The following is a 21,134-nucleotide window of genomic DNA, read 5'->3' as shown; positions in this document are numbered from 1 at the left end:
TTTGCTGTCCTTTTGTATATTTTTTCGTCTTTCATTTCACTTGCTTTACTTCACAAAATTACATTTTTAGAAAATGTATACAGTAAAGTTTAACAGTTTGGTTGCAGTTCCACATCTAACCAATTGGTGGCGCCAGTGTAGGCGTCTGTGGTTAAACAGTAGAAGAAGAAGACGCAGAAGCAGCAGCAGAAGAAGAAGAAGGCTCGTCTTAGGACAGATATGTCCGTCAGCTTGTCGTCGTTTAAAGCTAAAATATCTTGGTTTTGGATCAGGACGTGAGGAATGAGGGGCTGTGCTGTATGCTACAGGTCCACCCTGTGAGGTGAGGACTTCAAGCTCCTTCTGGAGTTCCCCGAATGTCGATTTTTTTTTAGAAGGAAACCGTGTTTGTGCCTCACATAACTTCACTTTCACACCACAAACGGTTCTGGTTCAGGTGTTGCACCGAAATCTGTGACCCGTCACATTTAGTGACCACAGGGGGCGGAATTTATGCGATAACGTCATAAACATGTTATTATAAAGTAATAAATACGGTAACTTTAAGCAGTTTTGAATTGATCCATAATTATGTATTATCCAAGATAACATGTAGAAGAACCTGCTTGTTGTTGTTAAAGAGGAAACCGACCATTCATAAGTAAAATAATTTGTTACAATATTATTACTTAGTATTTATTATTGTATTGTATTAGCATTTGTCATATTACTACAGAGATGGTCAACTTTTATTAAAACTGGAGCCACAAAATGTGATTGTCTGATCTAAGGGGCCACAATATATACATTAATGTCAGCATTTAGAATAGCATTAACACGTGAAATAACAAAGGATTTACTTTTTTATATAAAAACAAAGAAACATATATTAATGTAATTTTTTGTAGTTTTCTGTATTTTGTGTATTGTTTGTTTTGGGAATCTTGTCTCTGTACTTTTGTTTGTTTTTGTAGTCATTTTATTTTGGCCCTGGCTATTGATACGGAAACGTATAAATAGACTGCTAGTCCGCACGGCAGCGGAAGGAAGAATTCTTGAGTCAAAATACAGAAAATAAATAAATTATCCATAACAGCATGCACAAAATGACACAAAAAAAAAACATAGATACAAACAACAAACACACAAAATGAGAAATAACATACAAGACAACAGAAATGAAGACAAAACAAGATGAAAAACACACAGAATACAACTAAAATAAACAAAATTACTCAAACACATAAGATGACAGTGAAAATGCACAAAATAACAGAAAAATATAGAAAATACCAACAAAAATACACAAATTGAATAAATGATTGGAAACAGCATACACAAAATGGGGGAGGGAAGGGGGGATAATCATACCTTAATAAATAAATGAAAAATTAAAAGACACATCAAACAAAGTCACATCCCTACTGTAATTAAAATGACGCTTTACAGCATGATGATTAAAAGTTGAAGGAATGCTGGTCTTAGTCTTTGCATGGAGTTTTGATCACGTGTGGGTTTCTAGTTTCCAAAACCATGTACAGTATATTAGGCTGATGAGAAATGTAAAGTGAACGTGGCTGGACTCGGGCTAGAACTCTGCTCAGTGATTGGTTGATATCTGCACTGCCTTCTCAGAGGACGCCATGTTTCTGGAGTTCACCGCACATTGACCGGTTCCACCTCCTCAACGTTCCTCCCTCTGCTGCTCTCATGGGGACGACCATGAGCGAGCCGTGTATCTACGACAAACTGTCGGAGAGCATCGACATCCTCCGCCAGTCGGGCTATCGCTACGGCATGTCGGAGAGCGAGATCGAGAAGTTCATCAAACAGGTCCTGGAGACCAACGAGCCTCGGAGAGAACCGCCACAGTTTCCCATCCTTAGAGCCACCATCAAGGTGAGGAACTCACAGTGGAGTTTGACTAAGCCACAGATAACGGAAATGTTTTGTTTTCTAATTGTAGAATACATTTAAATCCATGAACAGTAAGGGTGTAAGACAAAATGGATTCAGCGATATATCGCAATGTTTTACCGCGTGAAACATTGCGATCGTGTCGATCCCAAAAATGTCCAAAGAGATTTTTTTAATCATGTTTTTATAAAGAAAAAAAACATTTATTTGTACTAACATATGCATAGCACGTAAACTTTGTTAAACTACATCACTCCTCAATGCATTTTAGCTGAAAGTTGATTGCACTTTATTTTCATAAAACATACTGGGCACATTTATAGATGCATGTGGTTACTCTTTTTAATTTTTAAAAGATTCTGTTATAGAAGCAACAGTTAAACTTTATCAAACTTTCAAATTATGTTTTTTTTTTTAAAACATTCCACTTGATATTTGTACTTTAATTACAGCTAATTACCATTTACTTGTTCTCACAAGTTTAAAAAAAAGGAAATTGTATTTTGATTTGATTTATTTATTTCAATCACGTAAATGACAACTTAAAAACAGTTATAAATTAACATCGAGAAATAACAACAAAACAATATCTTGCATCTTCAAATTCTTACACATGAATGAAAAGAAGTAGGAAGAAGTATAAACGTATCTAATGCTGGCCCTTTAATTTTGTCTAGATTTCCTAACTTAAACATTACCAATGTCTCAATTTACTAACAATTTTAAAAACTATAATGTGAAATTTGAAAAGCATAACGTGTTATATAATATAATAATAAAACAATATAATTACATGCCATTTTCTACTTAACATTGCGATGTGTGTCATTGTTTAGCAGCGGGATATAACGTATCGTGAATCGTATCGTCAAATTCATGGCAATGCACATCACTATTATTATTAATGTCATACTATTGTACGACTCATACTAAGTCTGACGTCAAAATGAGTATGTAGTGTGTTCACATTAGATAGTATGAAAAGATGTGAGAAATACCCAAATGTAAACTATATGGGGACATTTTTTAAGTATGCAAATGTGTTCCATTAGTTTTTAACAGTTTTGGAAATAGGGATTTTGTTTGGAAGTGAACTAGAAGTTTTGTCAGTAGCACAATAAAAGGTCTCTGAAAATCTCCAAAATGTGGGAATTAAATGTGTTTCCGTGAGTTTTATGGATCAAATGTCCACATGTTGATATTGTACTTGGTTAATTTCTCACTAAGAATGTTTTCAGAACTTCCAAAGATGGAGAATCAACAGAGATATTTAACCTCAGTGAGATTCAGGATTTAGTCAGAAGTATGCTATAGTGGGAACGATCATCATACTAATCATAAATATTTTAAATAGTATATAGTAGACAGTATATACTCATTGAGTTTGTAGTGTAAAGTACGTTAGTGTGCTATTTCAAACAGAAGTGTGTGTGTGTGTGTGTGTGTGTGTGTGTGTGTGTGTGTGTGTGTGTGTGTGTGTGTGTTGTCAGTTCATGGTGGCTGTGGGCCTCCTGTTGCTGGTGGTGCTGGCCTTCACTTACCCTCAGAGTTCCCCCCAGCTGGGCCTGGTCAACCTGGGCTGCTACAACTGGTCGTCTCCCCTCAGCCACGTCCGCCTGCTTTCGCTGCCTATCGCCAAGAAGTACAACCTGCAAGGTTAGAGCCAGACCTCAGGGAAATGTTGGATCGTAGCTTAGAAGTGTCAGGGTTCTCACCAGGAATGTTTCACAGCATGGGGGAACGTGTGGCGCGCAAGCGAGTGCCACGGGCGTGGAAAATTTTGAAATGTTTTACTCTGAGGGCCAACTTTAGTGAAGTAAAGCTAAAGTTTGTTTGTTTTTGTTGTTGCTTTTAATCTTTGTTCAAGCCTTACTTTAAAGCAGGAGTAGCAAACTCCAGTCCTCGAAGGCCTGATTCGTAAGACTTTTAGATGTGTCCCTGCTCCAACTCACCTGGTTGAAACCAATGTGTTGTTATCAAGCTTTGCAGAAGTATGATAACGAGCTATTCGTTTGATTCAGGTGTGTTAGAGCAGGGACACATCTAAAAGTCTCAGGAATCAGGCTCTTAAGGACTGGAGTTTGAGATCCTCCACTAATAAATACTCACATACACAGTAGAGACAAGAAATATTGGGTATTATGTGGAACCTACAGTAATATTGGAACACACGCACACACAGCTTTAATTCCGAAAAAAGAAGACCCGACTCGAGAGAACACGGCCCTAAACCTGTCCGACCAAAATTAAGCCAATGTCTCTTTAAGCCTGAACACTTTTCAACTCGACGGCGTTCACATCCGTGCGTGTGCATTAGTTATAAACATGACGTACAGCTTCATGTGCGCTATGTCTGGTTAAAGCTACACTTTTTATATTGGATGGTGCACACAGGCAGCATCGGGGGCAGCTAAAGGGCTGCAGGGGTCCTCAGGTAAAGACGGGAGCATCTGAGCGAATCGCCTGTACAAAATAGACGGTGCAGTTGATGTATGTGTTTCTCAGTTATTCAGATGAAAAACAGTTAAAACATCCTGTGGGTGCCTGGAAGTAATGTTTGTCTCCAAATGTGCAACAATTATTACGATGGTACTGATTAAAAAAGGAAAACATAAAATCCCCTCTATGTTGCTGAAAACTGAACGTAGGGGGCGCCATTGCGCTGTAGGGGGGCAAAAGTACAACGTCGGGGGCCCCTACGCTCAACAGCGCTGGCGAGAACCCTGAGTTTTTCCACGCACACTGGATGAAAAGACTCTTTAATAGTCACCAAAGTTCCTGCTGCAGGTTTCCATGAGTGGTGGAGCGCCGGCTCTCTCAGGCAGACTCTGGTCAACTGTTCAGGATGCGCAGAAATCTCCTCAGTGCTGGAAGTTCCTGAGAGCCTCAGAGGCACCGTGAAGCTACGGCGAGGGCCACAGCTCGTCCTACTCAAGGTCAGAGGTCAACACGCATGGAAATATAGATTGGTCAATGATGTATTAGGATTTTACTGCATGATATTTCATAAAATGGACATCATTGGGCAAGGTTTGCATGAATATTATGATGGAAATAGAAAAACTTTGAAATCTTATACAGGACTATAATATAACTGTTCCAAACAGCAGTCATGACCATAATATTTTCATACTTTGAATAACAGAATAAATTACAGCGGTAAACTTAGCGATAAGTTACTAGATATTAGATATTTTTTATGCATTTAAACTTTTTAATTGAAACTAAAAGGAAATTGGACAGAATATTAAGTTGTCAGGTCATTGACCCACATATTGACCACCATTTACTGCTGGTCTTATCTGATCAGCTTTGTACACTGAGCAACATTCACATCATCTCTGCCTCAGTGATCATTTCTATTTTTGTCTCTTTTTTTACAAAATATTTTGTTACTTTTTTTTAAATGTATTGTTCTTTTGACCTTTGTTTGATTTAATGTTACATTTCCATTTTTTTTCTCATAAAGCAAGATGTGCAAAGACAATACATCTTTATTATTTTTCTATTTCTTTAATTCCTCACATTCCTTTTCCATATTCATATTTCTGACCATTCTGCTCTTCTATTTATCGTTCTTTCTTTGATAATTACCCCTTTTTTTCTATCTTTCTTCATGACTGTTCCGTGCAGGGCGGGGACTCCCTCAGCGTTCAGCGGCAGCAGCTGGAGGAGCTTTATCTGGCTCATTCTGGCTCCATGTCCATCCTGCTGGAGGACGACGACCACCTGCAAGACAACAACCCGGGGCTGCCTCAGGGACCGGCCAACTTCACCCTGCTCTGGTACGCGTTAGTCTGTGGAAAAACCTGTGTTTTTACTAGGGTTGGGCAATATATTGAGATTTCTATTTTGGAGATATAGAAAATATTGCCGATAACAATCTATTTTTATTTTGTATTAAGTATTTGTTTTAGGAATCACTGCTTTAGCTTCTTCTCAGAAAAACATGAGAAGCTCAGTTAGATAGATTACTGATTGTGTCCTAAACCAGACCACTACCACTGAACAAGCCACACTATAGAACTCACTCACATGTGCTGTCTCTTAAAGGAGAAAAAAGCCAAAAGTGGCTCATATTGTGCAGCTGTTTGTTAAGAAATGTGTCTGTGTGGCTTTTTACACCTGTAAATGTAGACTTTGAGGTAAAAATGTTGAGATTTATATCGTATATCTCCATTTTGAGAAAAAAATATTGAGATGTGAGTTTTGATCCATATTGCCTAGCCCTAGTTTTTATTCCGGTCCAATCAGTTCCACCTTAGTCAAGTTTGATTAAAAGCTTTGATCAAGATTTAGCTTTAAATAATAAAGACATTTAAACCAAATGCATGTGGCTAAATATTAAACATTAAACTAATGAAACAAATAAGATCATCAAAAAACTAGAATTTTTTCTGTATTTATTTTTTATTTTTCATTCTCTCTGTTGTTTTGCTAATGTTTATTTTCAATAGACTTTAGGATCAAGAGAATAAAATCTTTATTTTTGAATGCTTTTGTGGCTGTTTTTTTGTTTTAATTAAAATTAAAGGTCTTTTCTCTTATTTAGATGCATAAATAGAAATCCAAAGTTGAAATTTGTAAATAACCCAAAAACTGAAAAATAATCACGTTTCTTCCTCCTTTCCTGTCTGTAGGAGGTTCAGCTCTGGCACGAGGGAGAAAGTGCTGCGGTGGCTCTTTCCAAAAGCTGAGCTCTGCCCCCTACTGGACAGTGCTGGTACCGTCCTACAACGCTGCCTCGTCACCCACAGCAATAACTCTCAGAGTAAGGTGAGTCTCAGGTAGAGCCACACCCAGACCGATTGTTAGTGTGTCAAACAGGAGGCCGTGCTGAGTCCTGTATGTGTATGTGTGTGTGTGTGTGTCTCAGGGCGTCGGGGTGTTGGAGTGGTTGGTTGTGGGTGAGGGGCTGCCGACGGTTCGAGTCCTGCCGGTGCCACGCTGCCAGAAACACTGCAGCTCCTTCAACCTGTGGCTCTCACAGGGAGACATGGGTAATTCACACCCAATCACTGATACACACAGTGATACAACAGTACCTGGACAGTGATCACCAGTACTCAAGCTTATTATTTACCATTAACAATCAGTTATAACCAGTTCAATAATGGTTCTTACCTATATAAATGAAATGCCACAAATTGGAAGGTTTTACTTAATTCTTGCCATGATTTATTTTTCACTAAAAGTAAAAAATCTGACTGTTCCTGGTAGATCACCACACATTCAATTTCAAAGTTGAGTCGAGCCAATCACTGTCCTCCTTGTTTGGAGAAGAAACGCAAGAAATATCAGAAAGACTGCAGTATCCCATAATGCAATGGTTGAAACATTTCAGACAAAGTCAGTAAAACAAGTGCTTTGAGTGGAGATCAAAACAAACTTTCGAGCTTCAGTAACAAACTTTTACATTTTTGTGTCAGTTTTAATGCTGATTTAAACCATAGACTGCAAAAAGAATGGACGGAACAAGCTCCCCGGTGGAGTGAAGCTTTTATTGTTAGAGCTTCCCTTGCTGACTGGTTGCAGTATAGGTCATAAACCCCGCCTCCTCAATGATAACAGATGGGATGTGGGTCAAACTGTAAAGTTCAAATACTCGTCACATATTTTTTTTTCAAACTTAAACTCTGCTGTGATCATTAGTTATTATTACCCTACATTGTGTCCAAGTGCTGATGTTTTTGTCAAGTTTGTTTTAAATAAGTTATTTGAGGTTGAAAAACAGGATTTTGTGTCATATTACGATGATTGACAGCTGTTTAACAAGATATTAGAGTGTAAATATAAGGTGGTTTTGTACTAACCTCTATGATCTGAACAAGACGTTGGTAGAATTTCCTGTGGGAAAGATTCTTATGTTCTTGGCGTAGCTGGGCTTGCGTAAGACCAGGACTCCTCCCGCCGGACCAAGCTGAGCTGGCTCTGGCTCCAAATGACGTCAAACTTGGAAAATGGCAGCGCCCCTAAGTGCCGTATTTTGGCTTCAAGAACGCTGAGTGGGAACAGCTAGAGTGCACGCCCACTGAGTTTACACCATGAGAGATTGAATTCCTAAATTATTGTTATGTGATATGAAATAGATAGATTTGAAAGAAGGATCATCCATAGTAGTTTAACATCTGAACATTGGAAATGGCAACAACAACAAAAAACTTGAAAATGATCACATGTATTAAATTAAACCTACGACACGTGTTGTGGGAAAGAGAGAATAAACATTGTTCAGCAGATGTTCATAGATATAAAAAAAAAAAAAGCTGCTAGATGTGGTTGTTCCACCATGTTCATTTTGAATATGTTATGGTTTCATTTATTCAGACAACTGTTTTCAGGAATATTACTTTGATCTCCTGGCTTTGATGTGTCCTTGACTTCCACGTAATATTACGCGGACGTCAAGGAATGAATGAAAACTTACCATTTTAATAAGAAAGAAGACGAAAAGAACTAGCTGGAATTATTACACGAAAGTCAAGGACACATCAAAGCGATCAGCAGACGCCTTTGAAGAAGACTGGCAGTTGACAGTCGAAACATGTCAGGAGATTAAAGAAAAGCAGTTGTTTGAATAAATGAAACCTTAACATAGATAAGATTGGCCTGTAGATTGAATGAAACAATCTAAAAATACATATTTTGGTTGTGTGTTTCTCCCTTTTACATTTGGTTAACCGCTGTACCCTCTGACTCCTCCCCCTCAGTGTATGCTGACCCCCGGTACTGGCAGATGGAGCTTTTCCCTGGTCGAGGTCAGAACATAATCTGTGATGGATCTGCGTACTGACCTGTAGTGAAGAGAAGAGGAGGGATGTGACGATGCATTATTAACCCCTGAACGTCTTTAATTCCTGCTGAGTCATCAAGAGCGTGGCTCCGCCCACTGACGCCTTGTGACGTGGTTGTTTTTTCCTCTTTGCTCCTTCCTGTCTGATGATGAACTCTCACAGACTCTCACTGGGATTGAACGCAAACATGACTCAACAACTTTTAAAGGTGAATTTAAATCAGAAATCAGCACGTAGTGAACGTTCCGTTTGTTCTAGATTCGTCAGGAGTCGCTCTAGAATGATTTTCGAGCACTTTTTTTTTTCTGGTTGGTTTTGTGCCAAAGTGTGAAAAACGTGACGGTGGAATTGAAAGCAGCTGATTATCGTCTCAGAGATTCTTCACTCAAAGGAAGATGAAGCTGTTCAACCTTTACATGAAGGACTTTGATTTCATTTGTAGATCTGAAATAACGCCTTAAAGCTTGAGTTGGCCACTTTAAAGATGAAACAGATTCCGCTGACGAGTCAGATGATTAGATGAACCAATGATTGAATGAACCAATGACTGGATGAACCAATGACTGGATGAACCAATGACGGTCTGGTTGAGTCACATTTGAAGTTCATTTTGAATTAATCTTATCTGGGTTTTCTTCTATTAAAAACAAGAAAATACTGATTTTCACTAAAATCATCTCTTTCCATAAAGTTAATTTTGTCTTTTTTTCTTTTTAAATAAAATGTCAAGGTTTCATTTATTTAGACAACTTTTTCTCAGGGAATTTGGTCTCCTAACATGCCAACTGTCAGTCTTCCTCATAGGTGATTTCTTTGATGGAAGACTGACAGTTGTCAGTGGAAACATGTCATGATTTTGCATTTGAACTCTTTTTTTTTTTTTTGAAAATATAAATTTTTTATTAAAGTAAACTTTTTTGATTGAAAATAGACTCAAATGTACAACCCATTAATATAGCCCAAATACAGAAAAAAATAATCTCAAATTAAAAAATAAAAGAAATATTTTCAAAGAAAAAGTGTTGAAAACAGATTTGACTAAAATCATCTCTTTCATCAAGTTACATTTGTCTTTAAAAAAAAAAAAAAAAATGTTAAGGTTAAGGAATTTGATCTCCTGACAAGCAATCACCTCTGAGGAAGACTGACAGTTGGCAGTGGAAACATGTCAGGAGATCAAATTTCCTGGGAAAAAAAGTTGTCTGAATAAATGAAACATTATAAAATATTAAAGTCATCTCTGCTGTAATTTTGGGATCTTGTGGTGAATTGATCATAAATCCTTTGTTTGTATCAGAAGGCGGCCATCTTTGATTTTCGCCGCTAACACAAGCTGCTCGTCCACTATCTTTATTTATTTAATAATTGTACAGAGGTGGAAGTGTTTAATTGGTCCTAATGTGTTGTAATATATATTTTAAGTACAGAGAGGAGGATTTATTTTGCATTTAATCTTAAACTTTAGCGAATCGTTTGACAATTTTTGGATGAAAACGAGTTATTGTTTAGTTGGGAGCTTTTTTTTAAAAGACAACTTCACGGATTATGTTTCAGCTTTCAAAGTAAAATCCCTCGTTTGAATTTGTTAACGGTTCAGTTTAAAGTGGAGACGATAATGAAGGCGTGACTAAAGAATAAAGATGTGACTAAAGAATAAAGTGTTGCACAGAGATGTAATAGTTTTATGAGGAAAATTAAAACCTTGTCATGTGACCTGATCTGTGTGGGACTCTTATTTTGAAGTTGATTGTATGATTTTTATTTTTTTTTTTAAACTATGAGGATATTTTATATGGAGGTAAGTGACTTGCTTGTTGTTGAGAGAATCATTTGTCTAAAGTCATTGGTGGAGAAACTTGTCACTCAAACATTTCTGACACATAGGAAAGCTCCGCCCACTTCAAAACGTAGTGTCAAAATGATTTAATCAAATAAATAAAATAAGCTTCAAATGCAATTTTTGGGGCTCAATTTGTTTTGCATTCAAACACTTTGATTTAAAATATTGTTTTGATTTTTTTTAAAAATCATTGAAATGTTATATTTTTTGTTTGAATAATAATAGACACGTACTACCCATAATATAATAAATAGTTTTACTTCAAAAAAAGGGTTCAAATGCAATTATTTGGGTAACAAATATTTCTTTTTGAATTTGAACTCTTTCTTTGAAATAATTTTTGATTAAAGTAAACTTTTTTTGATTGAAAAGGTTCTTTGAAATTTGTTTTTGTAGATTTATTTTTCTTTGAAATTATTAACACCTTTTTTATTGAAAATAAAATAAATTTTCTTTTTTCTTTGATTGAAATGTTTAATTTTTGAGTGAGTAATAGACACAAATGTAGTACCCATAATATGGCCCAAATACAAAAAAAGATGACTTCAATAATAATAAAAAGTGTTTAAATGCAATTATATTTAGGTCTCAAATATTATTTTTTTGCATTTGAACACTTTTTCATCGATTGAAAATACTTTTTTTGATTGAAAAAAATAGACAGAAATCTACCACCATAGTTTTAATTTTAAATTAAAAACTTAGAGAATGAATATGTAATATTGAAAGAATAAAGCATCAATGTAAAATCCTGTTTTTGTACAAATCACTTTGTAACTTTATTTAATAACAGAATATAAACAGAACATTATTCCAGTATTCGGTGATATAAAGCGTTAGCGCTTGTAAATGTAAAAAAGTCTCCAAAATATCTGCGATTTACAGTTAAATCTATAATAAAAAGCATTAATAGAAACCGATCCAGCACAAATAGACGTGTAAAAAATACTTCTCTGCTAAGTGTTTCCACTTATTCACACACACCATTGCTGCCATGGAAGGTGCTAATCCTCCAATGGAGACAATTTATAGCTCAGTTCAGTGTTTTTATCACACACAGAAAACACACACACAGCAATCAGTCCAATTTACGTTTACAAACCGTTTCCCAGCAGCGTTTAAAGAAGCAGTCAGGATGAATGGTTGAACAATCATGTGTTCACCTTGAAGCCAAAGTGCTAAAGCATCATAAACTACATTTACTAGCTGAAATTATTTGACGAATGGACGTGGATCAGAGAGCTGAGGATACATGGCTCCGCCCAGCAGCGGCGACGTTTCAGAAGCTTCTGGTATGTTGTGATTTGACGCGGCGGTGGCGACCATGGCTCCCTGAGGCCAGTCGTACAGGTGTGTGGTCTGCATGTTCACCTCCACTCGCAAATTGATTTTCTTTATTTAATAAAAACAAGACAAAAACCAGGAAAACTCTGTCAGCTCAGGAAACACGGCTCCACTTCCTGTTCATGTGAACCGTCGCTAACTGAGGCTGTGTTGGAAATGTCACACTTCGTACTATGCACCACAAACTCAATGAGTATATACTGTTTACTATATACGATAAGTATCGATAGTATGATGAGCGTTCCCACTGTAGTATAATTCCAAGTTTCCCAAGATGCATTTGGAACCTACAACATATAAAACCTGAATCACACTGAGGATAAATATCTCTGTTGATTCTCCATCTTTGAAAGTGAGAAAATGACCAAGTAGAATATCAACATGTGCTCATTTGATTCATAAAACTCACGTAAACACATTTCATTCCAACATTTTTTGAGATTTGTCGAGGACCCTCTATTGAGCTACTGACGAAAATTCAAAACAAGAGCCCTATTTACAAAAGCTTTAAAAAGTAATGGAAGACATGCTTTTGTTTTGAAAAGTGGATGTTTGATTTTTAGCTTGAAGCTGGTTCCAGGACAATTTTACATTCTGCTCGCAATGCATCATGGGACAGTTGAGTATGACTAGTGTGACCACCTTGCACACTTAAAAAATATCCCCATATAGTATACTTTCAAGGTATTTGTTGCGTACTCAGTCTTTCCATACTATCTAATGTGAACGCACTACAAACTCATTTTGACGTCAAACCTAGTATGAATAGGGGTGAGTATTGGCAAGGATGTTGCAATACGATACGATATAATCACAAGATCACGATATTCTACCCAGTTAATATTAAAATTAAACGCGGTTTCTCTGCATGATGTCTTGCTAGGTGAGCTCGTAAGTTAGTCGTGTTCCCACAATATTTCACGGGAGCGAGGCAAATCTTGCAGACGGCGTTGTCCTTATCAAGCTCATTTTTACAACCTCTAAGTTGGAAGCTAAAGTACTTCCAAACGTCAGTTTTGGACTGTGGAGACGTTATTTTGTTTGCCATGTTGTTTGGGATTTGAGTCAGTTTGCTTCTGCCAATGTGGCTGCCTCGACTACAGAAATGGTGCTGCGCCGCACAGCAAAGTGGCTCTACGGCGCCATCTACCGGAGTGGAGGTGTGGAAAAGGCACAATTTTCAAGGTGTTTATGTAGGAACAGGAGCTGGTTAACATGCCCAGTAGTTAGGCTGCTCCGCTGAGAAGAAACAATGTCTCCAGTAGTAGAAAAACACGTCTACAAAAATGTGAAAAATACAATAAGAAAAATATTGATTGATTAAATATCAGAAAATATTTTTTTTTTTTTAAATCAATTTAAAGTTGGCACCCAAAAAATCACGATTTATAGTGAAATCTATTTTTTTTCTTCATACCCCTAAATATGAGTAGTATGTTAGTTTGACATTTCAAACACAGCCTAAATGTAAGTGAAGGTAGATCTCAGAGCAGCGTGAGAACATGTGTGGTTACCTGGAAGTCCCTGATGTAGGTCAGGAAGAAGCTGATGAAAGACAGAGCCAGAGACCATTCTGACACTGAACTGACGAGGTGAGCCACGTAACCCTGAAGACACCAAAACAATAACAAGAAATATGTTTGTTTTCTACAGACCACATATTGTAAATAAGTACAGAATGTAGATATATCCATTTTTTTTTAAACTGTAATGAAATGCACATTCTGGATTTAATCTGGATGAAACCCGGTCTAATAATTGAGAAAAAAATCTCGACATAATTGAGTCAAACTTCATGAAAATCAATCAATTACGAACCAAGATATGAATTTTTTTAGATTTAACCACTGATGAGCGATAGGGATGTGTTAATTTTTCGAACTGATCCAGAATCAGTATATTGATCCAGATCTAATTCAAAACTTAAAGGAATCTTCCATGGTGTAAGGACTGTTTTTAGTTCAAATCCGTTAAGTACCGTTGACGTTACTCCTGCTAACAAACAGAGGTAATGAAAAGGAAAAACCATGTGATGAGCTTTTATCTCATAAAAAGGTTAAACTGACTTTATTTATGAACGTGTGTCTGAGTATCTGCCCTATCACTACGTTTGTTAATTAGTGGACTAGACGCTGTATAGGGATCAAAGACTCTCTAAAGGTCCCTGAACTTCTTTCTTTCCTTAAGATTTCAATAAGAAAGGAAAGTGTTCTTCTTCTGGTCTTTATGATGGGGACCATCATCACTCAGGACCTTAAGTGGGAGCTGAACATCAGCTCCCTCATCAAAAAAGCTCAGCAGAGGATGTACTTCCTGCGGCAGCTGAAGAAGTTCAGTCTGCCAACAAAGATGATGGTGAACTTCTACAGCTCCATCATCCAGTCCATCCTCTGCTCCTCCATCACCATCTGGTACGCTGCAGCTACGGCCAAGGACAAGGCCAGACTGCAGCGTATCATCCACTCTGCAGAGAAGGTCATCGGCTGCAATCTGCCCTCCCTCCAGGACCTGTACGCCTCCAGGATTCTGAGGCGTGCAGGAAAGATTGTGGCCGACCCCTCCCACCCCGGTCATAAACTGTTTCAATCTCTCCCCTCTGGAGAGGGGAACAGCTTCTTTCCCTCTGCCACCATCCACATGAACCCCCCCACCCGATCACCACCTCCATGCAGACATTACCTGCTGCACTGTATATATATTTATCATATTTGTCCTTTATTCTCTATCTATCCTTTATTTATCCCTCATCCTTTATATTCATCACCATTATTATTATTATTGTTGCTGGCTTGTTTCTTTGTTTTTTTTTTGTTTTGCGCACCAACTACCAAGTCAAATTTCTTGTGCTGTCTTAGAAACCAGAAATGTTTTATTGGCCAAGTACAGTTTTTGATCACACACACACACACACACACACACACACACACACACACACACACACACACACACACACACACACACACACACACACACACACACACACACACACACACACACACACACACACACACACACACACACACACACACACACACACACACACACACACACACACACACACACACACACACCTTTTCTCCAGGCGTCCAGTGAAGTTTCCGGACGACTTCCACTTCTGGCAAACTGCTGTATAAGGTGACTGAGGAGATGAACACTGACACTGTTAAGGATCCCAACCATCACTATATATATATATATATATATATATATATATATATTGTGATAATAACACATCGTACGTCGGTCACATGTTTCAGATCTGCTTTGTTTTAATCTCCTGATGAAACTATTTTAAAACCAGCTCAGCATTGGTCTGGTGCTCTTATTTTGAAGGGAAATATATATGTTTATCTCTTTTTTCAATAAATCATAAAGAGCTTTTCAATTGAAAACGCTGACTTTAAAGCTGGTCGGGACGATAACTAACATTTTTTTAAAGCACAGATAAAGACAAAGTTTAGGCGTCAAAAATCAATAAAACAAAGATAATTTTCTCAAAACAGAAATAAATTTACGCTTAAAAGTTTCTTTTGATCTCCACTGTAAACACTGTTCTCTAGACATTGATGGTAAAGTTTCACGCATTGCATCGTGGGATATGGAGTCCCGTATATGGGCCACCGATTGTAAAGTTGCACACGCTAACATAATCAGCAACTTCTGCAAATTTAGCAACAAACCACGTTTAAAAAATGTCATTTTTATGTTACATTTGACCAGATTTACAGCAATATTTGTGAAATTTGTGATGTTTACTTTTCTAATAAAAATATAATGTCAATGTTAAATATAAATAAATATTAAATATTAAATGTTAAATGTAAATCTTAAACATTCAATCTAAATGGCACGGGTGAGCTTTTATTTTGGTACTTCCTATGAATTTGCATATATTTAACATTTAAATTTATATTTAATATTCAGCATTCAGATTCAACATTCATATTTAACATTTAGCTGTAACATTTCACATTTATATTTATCATTGACATTATATTTTTACGAGAAAAGTAAACATCACAAATTTCACAAATATTGCTGAAAATCTGGTCAAATGTAACATTAAAAAATTCACATACATTTTCTAAAACGTAGTTTGTTGCTAAATGGTGCAAAAAAGTTTATTTTAGCATAAGTAACTTTACAATCGACGCCCGAAACCCGTAAAGACGCTTAGAAAGGATTTAATTTCATTTTTACTGTGAGAAAAATATCATCCCCTACAACTTTAATATTGTGAAGTAACAGCAAAAATTCTATAAAAATATAAACGTTGCTAAAATGTTTTTGAGCAACATTTTGTATGAATAAAATAAAAAGGTTAAATAAAATTAAAACATTCCCAGCTGTTTGACACCTGCCTGCTGATTAAACCTTATTTCCCATCATGTGGTTTATGGTTTTATGCTAATTAATAGATTTGGTAAATTAAATAATATATCACTGAATGTGGATACTGCAGATGATGCTGACCAGCGTCCACAATCCCACGGCGAGGCGTACCAGGTACACGCCCCTGCTGTGCACGTGCGGGTGCATGTGGAGCGACAGCAGCGTCTGAACCAGGATGTAGAGCGCTCCCACGCCAAAGGTCAGCGCGGCTCCCAGGATGTGCACACTGAACAGCGTGGTTTTCTGCTCGGACACACGCTGAGTCAGCACCAGGCTTTAACATGACCTCAGCATTTAGAGGAGCTGGAAACAAACTCACCTGGAAGTTTGCCACCACACACATCCCAAAGGAGCTGATGCAGCCCAGCAGGAGACCCCCCAGGTTCAGCCTGCGGAGGAGGAGCTGGTCCTCAGCTGTAAGAGCCTCCACCTGTTTGTAGCGCACGTACACAGTGGCTATGCCTACACACACGCACACACACACACAGTTCTATTTTAGAAACTGTGCTCATATCCCGTTTAAATGATAATTATATCCTAAAGCCACTATATATATATATTTATTATACAGCAGTGCAGTGTGTTTGTGTGTTACCTAAAAAAGCAGAAACATCCATCATGATACCAAACACACATCTCTCTGGTGCCGTCGTGCCAATGTCACTGCAACCACATTAAATATATCATAATTATAACATCACACATATTTAAGTCTCATGTCCCCTTGTGATGAGCTATAAATATAATGCATTAATATTAGCTATTTAATCTACAATGATATGTATAACCTTTTAATAATGATAAATATAATACATTAATAGGATCTCTTTGATAAGACATTTCATTTACAATGATATACATAGTATTTCTGTAATTAATGATCAATATAATATATTAATATGATCTATTTAATCTAGAATGATATATATAATATTTTTATACTAATAAATATAACATTAATATGAACTATTTGATGAGCTACTTAATCTACAACGATATTACATTTCTTCACAATGATAAATACATGAATAGGAAGTAAACTTTATATAATGATAAATGTAATATATTAGTATTATGAAATAGATACCTAGCTTAAAAATAGCTCTTATTAACACTATCTTTATTATTTAATGCTTGCCTGTCTGTTTGTTTTTTAAGCTTTTTGGTCACATGATAACCAAATAAAAATTCTATAAAAAATGTCAATTATAATTTAACACAAAACTGGGGAACAATGTTACAGTTCTACACATATGTCTATAGTTAATAATGTGTCATATTAGGCTTTTACACATTTTACCATGATAAAAAAAATGAAATCTAGGGTTATAGTGACACAAAAAGAAGCTCAGATGTCCACACCAAAAATATTAAAACCAATATTTTCATTGATTAGGAAGCCTAACAATTACAATATCAACATTAGATGATATTTGTTCATAGTGTATTTTACAGCTGATTTAGGACCTGTTAGCATAAGAGATGCTAACAGAAAGCTAACACAAGAGGAAGGTTAACTTTTCAGCCTCAGTAATTGTGATTAATTGTAATTGACTTTCTGAGGATAAAAAAACATTTGTAATTTAATTGTAATTGGGGACAAAAACAGCTGATCACTAATTATAAATGAATATGGGTAATTAAAGATGTAATTGTAACTGAAAACAGTAATTGACCAGGAGGCTACAGATTCTCTTCTTCGATGACATTTTTAATTTCTTATGTTAATCTCATTATTGCATTTTAATCCTTTGATATTTTGTTCTAACGTGTGTTCTTTCATCTTTAGCTGTGATGTCTTCACTTTGGGACTAATTCTGAAATTAAAAATAAAAGCTCTAATTATGTTATGACAGTGGTTAGTGTTGAAGCTAAAGAATCGGGAAGAGAACGCACGCACGCGCACGCACCACACACGCACACACACACCTGATGTAGGGCACCAGAGGATCCACATGCCTCAGCACCACCGCTGTGATGTAAGCAAACACTAAGGAGGCCGTGGTCCAGATGACTAAAGCAGAGGGCAGGAAGCTCAGACCCTGCTGGAACCACCACATGGTCCTCAGTGACCCAGACCCAGACCCAGACCCAGTCCTCCTGGTTCAACGTCACCTGAGACAAAGCAGCATCAGCAGTGAAAACAGTAGCAGTTCATATTCTTATAGTCATTATTTTTATTTCAAATAATATGTAATGAAAAATAAAATGTAAATGACTAACTTAAAGACAAGCCACATGAAATTAACAGTAAATATGCAATGTGTTGACTTGTATATAAACTGTAAGTATATTAAATAAACACATGTGCTTCATATACACATTTATGTTTTAATTTAGGCTGTTTTATGATGTAGGGATTAGGGCTGGGCGATATATCGAGATTCAAGATGTATTGAGTTTTCTATTTTGGAGATATAGAAAACTACAATATTGCATGTATATATATACACATATATATATATACATATACATATATATATACAGTATATACACATATATATATACATATACATATATATACAGTATATACACATATATATACACATATATATATACATATATATATACACATATAAATACACATATATATATAATAACTTATTTGTTTTACCTCTCAGAACAGAATGTAAAGCTCAGATAGATGATCAATGAGTACATTCAAACCAAGACCTTCCCCATAACAAGCCAGAACTCACTCACACGTGCTGTCCAGATTCTAATCACATCATTGTATTTAGTAAATGATTGACAGGTGGTTACTTTAGATTTGTTTTAAAATATAAGGGATACTGGAGCTTGGTTGGCTCGTCACGGGCACCAGAAAATTTCACTTATTTTCAAATCGAACATTTGACAGGTTTGATATTTTGTTATTGATGGGACAAGTGAGATTTCCGAGTGTGAAAAGGACAGTATGAAAAGGTAAAGTTACGAAATACACAATTCACTAACCAGGTCCATGATTATTTTTATTAAGCTATTATTTGAATTCAATTTATAAATTTGAAGGAAGTACACAAGATGGACAGGTTGATAAGTGAACTGGAGTGAAGCCATCAGCTGAAACAGTTTGTAATGTCAGGAAAAAAATGAATTTTCAGCTCGTGTGCAGCATTAGCTTTAGCGGCTAACTCGGTATTTCCGTCCCAGAGAACAATACAATGTTTACGAAAAATATCTTATCAACGCTTCAACAGTAAAAATAATAATAATAATAATAATAATAATAATAATAATAATAATAATAATAATCTAAATCTCTGACAGACTTGTTTCCTACACTATCTAACATGGCGACTTTATCCCTTTTGACCTTTGACCTAATGCGGAAGTACTGAACCAGCGCGAGAGTGTGAAAAGGCTTATAAAGTGGAGAGATAAATAAGGTACTGTATATAAAAATATGTTTATGATGCAACATTCATGCATCAAACGTCAAAATCTAGCTTTTTGTGCGCATTAATAAAGACAGATCTTGTTTCTTTTTTTTTTTTTAGATCTGCTGTTGTTTTACCGGGAAATGAAACTTTAACCACAGACCAAAGTCCTTCCTAAAAACGACCATTTGAAGCTTTGCACTTTAACTAACACAAATGTATACAACAAAAACTGTTCATCCTATTGTAAAACAATGTTAACCAAATGTAGAAGGATTCGGCTACAAAATAATGGATAAATAACTATAAATAACTATTAACACCAACACACAATTATCGTTTTATTTACTAAAACCCAGAAGCTAGCAAGCTAACGTCCTCTACACAAAGAACCTGATTATGTTCCGACGTGTTTTTATGTTCTTTTGGTTTTTCTATCAGTTCAATCTGACCGCCATTAAACTGACAACATTAAAGGGAAGTCACATGAACACAGACTTTTTTTTTAACTGATCATAATCAAACTCACGTTATCAGTTTCCTTTGATAAAGTCCTTCAAACGATGTCCGAAGATGCTCAAATTCAGATTCCGAGGGTTAGAATTGAAGAGACCCAGGAGGAGCTAAAAACTCTCTGTAAACAACATGAAACAATGTCACATTTAAGACTAAAAACATCCTTTTCAGGGCAGACCGCGCATGCGCACCTGTCACTTTGATTTCACTTTGAGCAGCGCCGCCCAGAGGCAGTAATGGGAATTTAAATATTAGGTGAACGTAAGTTACTTAACATTTACATTACTATTTGAGCTTGATGCATATTCAAAAAATAATGTAGAGCTTTACATGAAAGTTGCGTATTTTTATTTTCGTTTCTTATGTGTTTGTTTTGAGTGTTGACTCATTTTGTGTTATTTTTGGTGTATTTATGTAGTTGTTTTATTTGTTTTTTCAAGTAATCATACTTTTTTTTGTCCTTTTCTGTGTTTATTTTTAGCATCATGACACAATTCCATACCATTCCATAAACAGAGGCACTGATTTGATCATTGGCACAAATAATCAGTGTATGTTTTGGTCATTGAATTTTCCGTTTAGAAAAGGAAATCCAAAAGCAAAAAAAAAACGACTATATTATTTGATTTTTGTTTTCAAATTGAAAAACTAAATTTAAATTTAACGAATATTTCTTCATCAGGGTCAAGAATGGATAAACAAACGTTTAAATTCCGGTTGATTTTGAATTTTTGTTTCCAAAACCATAAAACAGAAATTCCAGAGGAAAAAACAAAAAAAAAAAAAAAAAAACGCCCGTTTTTCAATATGGTGAGACAGGAAGTTGTTCTTTTCAAAACAAGAGCACATATATGAGGACGCTGCTGTATTTCTGGCGTCAAAATATATGAATTATCTTTATATTTTCCCTGCTGTTTAAAAATATATTTGGAACCGGAACCGGAAGCGGAAACGGCGGGACAAGGTTTGTCA

The 21,134-nt window shown here is 36.1% G+C and overlaps 2 protein-coding genes across 3 annotated transcripts; one reads left to right on the top strand and one right to left on the bottom strand.

Annotated features, from left to right (window-relative positions):
- Positions 1–178: 178 nt before the first annotated feature.
- c5h6orf89 (chromosome 5 C6orf89 homolog) lies at positions 179–9,814 on the top strand. Its single transcript, XM_028448095.1, has 8 exons — positions 179–322; positions 1,615–1,878; positions 3,387–3,552; positions 4,684–4,832; positions 5,530–5,681; positions 6,537–6,672; positions 6,773–6,896; positions 8,607–9,814. Exons 2-8 carry the CDS (start codon positions 1,690–1,692, stop codon positions 8,687–8,689), a joined length of 999 nt encoding a protein of 332 aa, XP_028303896.1. The 5' UTR covers positions 179–322; positions 1,615–1,689; the 3' UTR covers positions 8,690–9,814.
- Positions 9,815–11,279: 1,465 nt separating this feature from the next.
- LOC114463378 (DNA damage-regulated autophagy modulator protein 2-like) lies at positions 11,280–20,376 on the bottom strand. 2 transcript variants are annotated; one of them, XM_028446913.1, is made up of 8 exons: positions 20,176–20,372; positions 18,196–18,381; positions 16,862–16,929; positions 16,586–16,728; positions 16,332–16,509; positions 14,946–15,028; positions 13,389–13,481; positions 11,280–11,922 (listed from the first exon to the last, which is right to left on the bottom strand). In XM_028446913.1, the coding sequence occupies exons 2-8, from the start codon at positions 18,324–18,326 to the stop codon at positions 11,743–11,745; spliced, it is 876 nt and encodes a 291-aa protein (XP_028302714.1). In that variant the 5' UTR covers positions 18,327–18,381; positions 20,176–20,372; the 3' UTR covers positions 11,280–11,742. The 2 variants fall into 2 exon arrangements, with proteins under 2 accessions (XP_028302714.1, XP_028302715.1); XM_028446914.1 differs by lacking the exon at positions 11,280–11,922 and adding an exon at positions 12,267–13,152 and having other exon boundaries at positions 20,176–20,376.
- Positions 20,377–21,134: the final 758 nt, after the last annotated feature.

The sequence above is a fragment of the Gouania willdenowi genome, chromosome 5, assembly GCF_900634775.1.
Source record: "Gouania willdenowi chromosome 5, fGouWil2.1, whole genome shotgun sequence".
Classification (NCBI taxonomy): domain Eukaryota; kingdom Metazoa; phylum Chordata; class Actinopteri; order Blenniiformes; family Gobiesocidae; genus Gouania; species Gouania willdenowi.
This window is presented reverse-complemented; position numbering and strand designations above follow the sequence as displayed.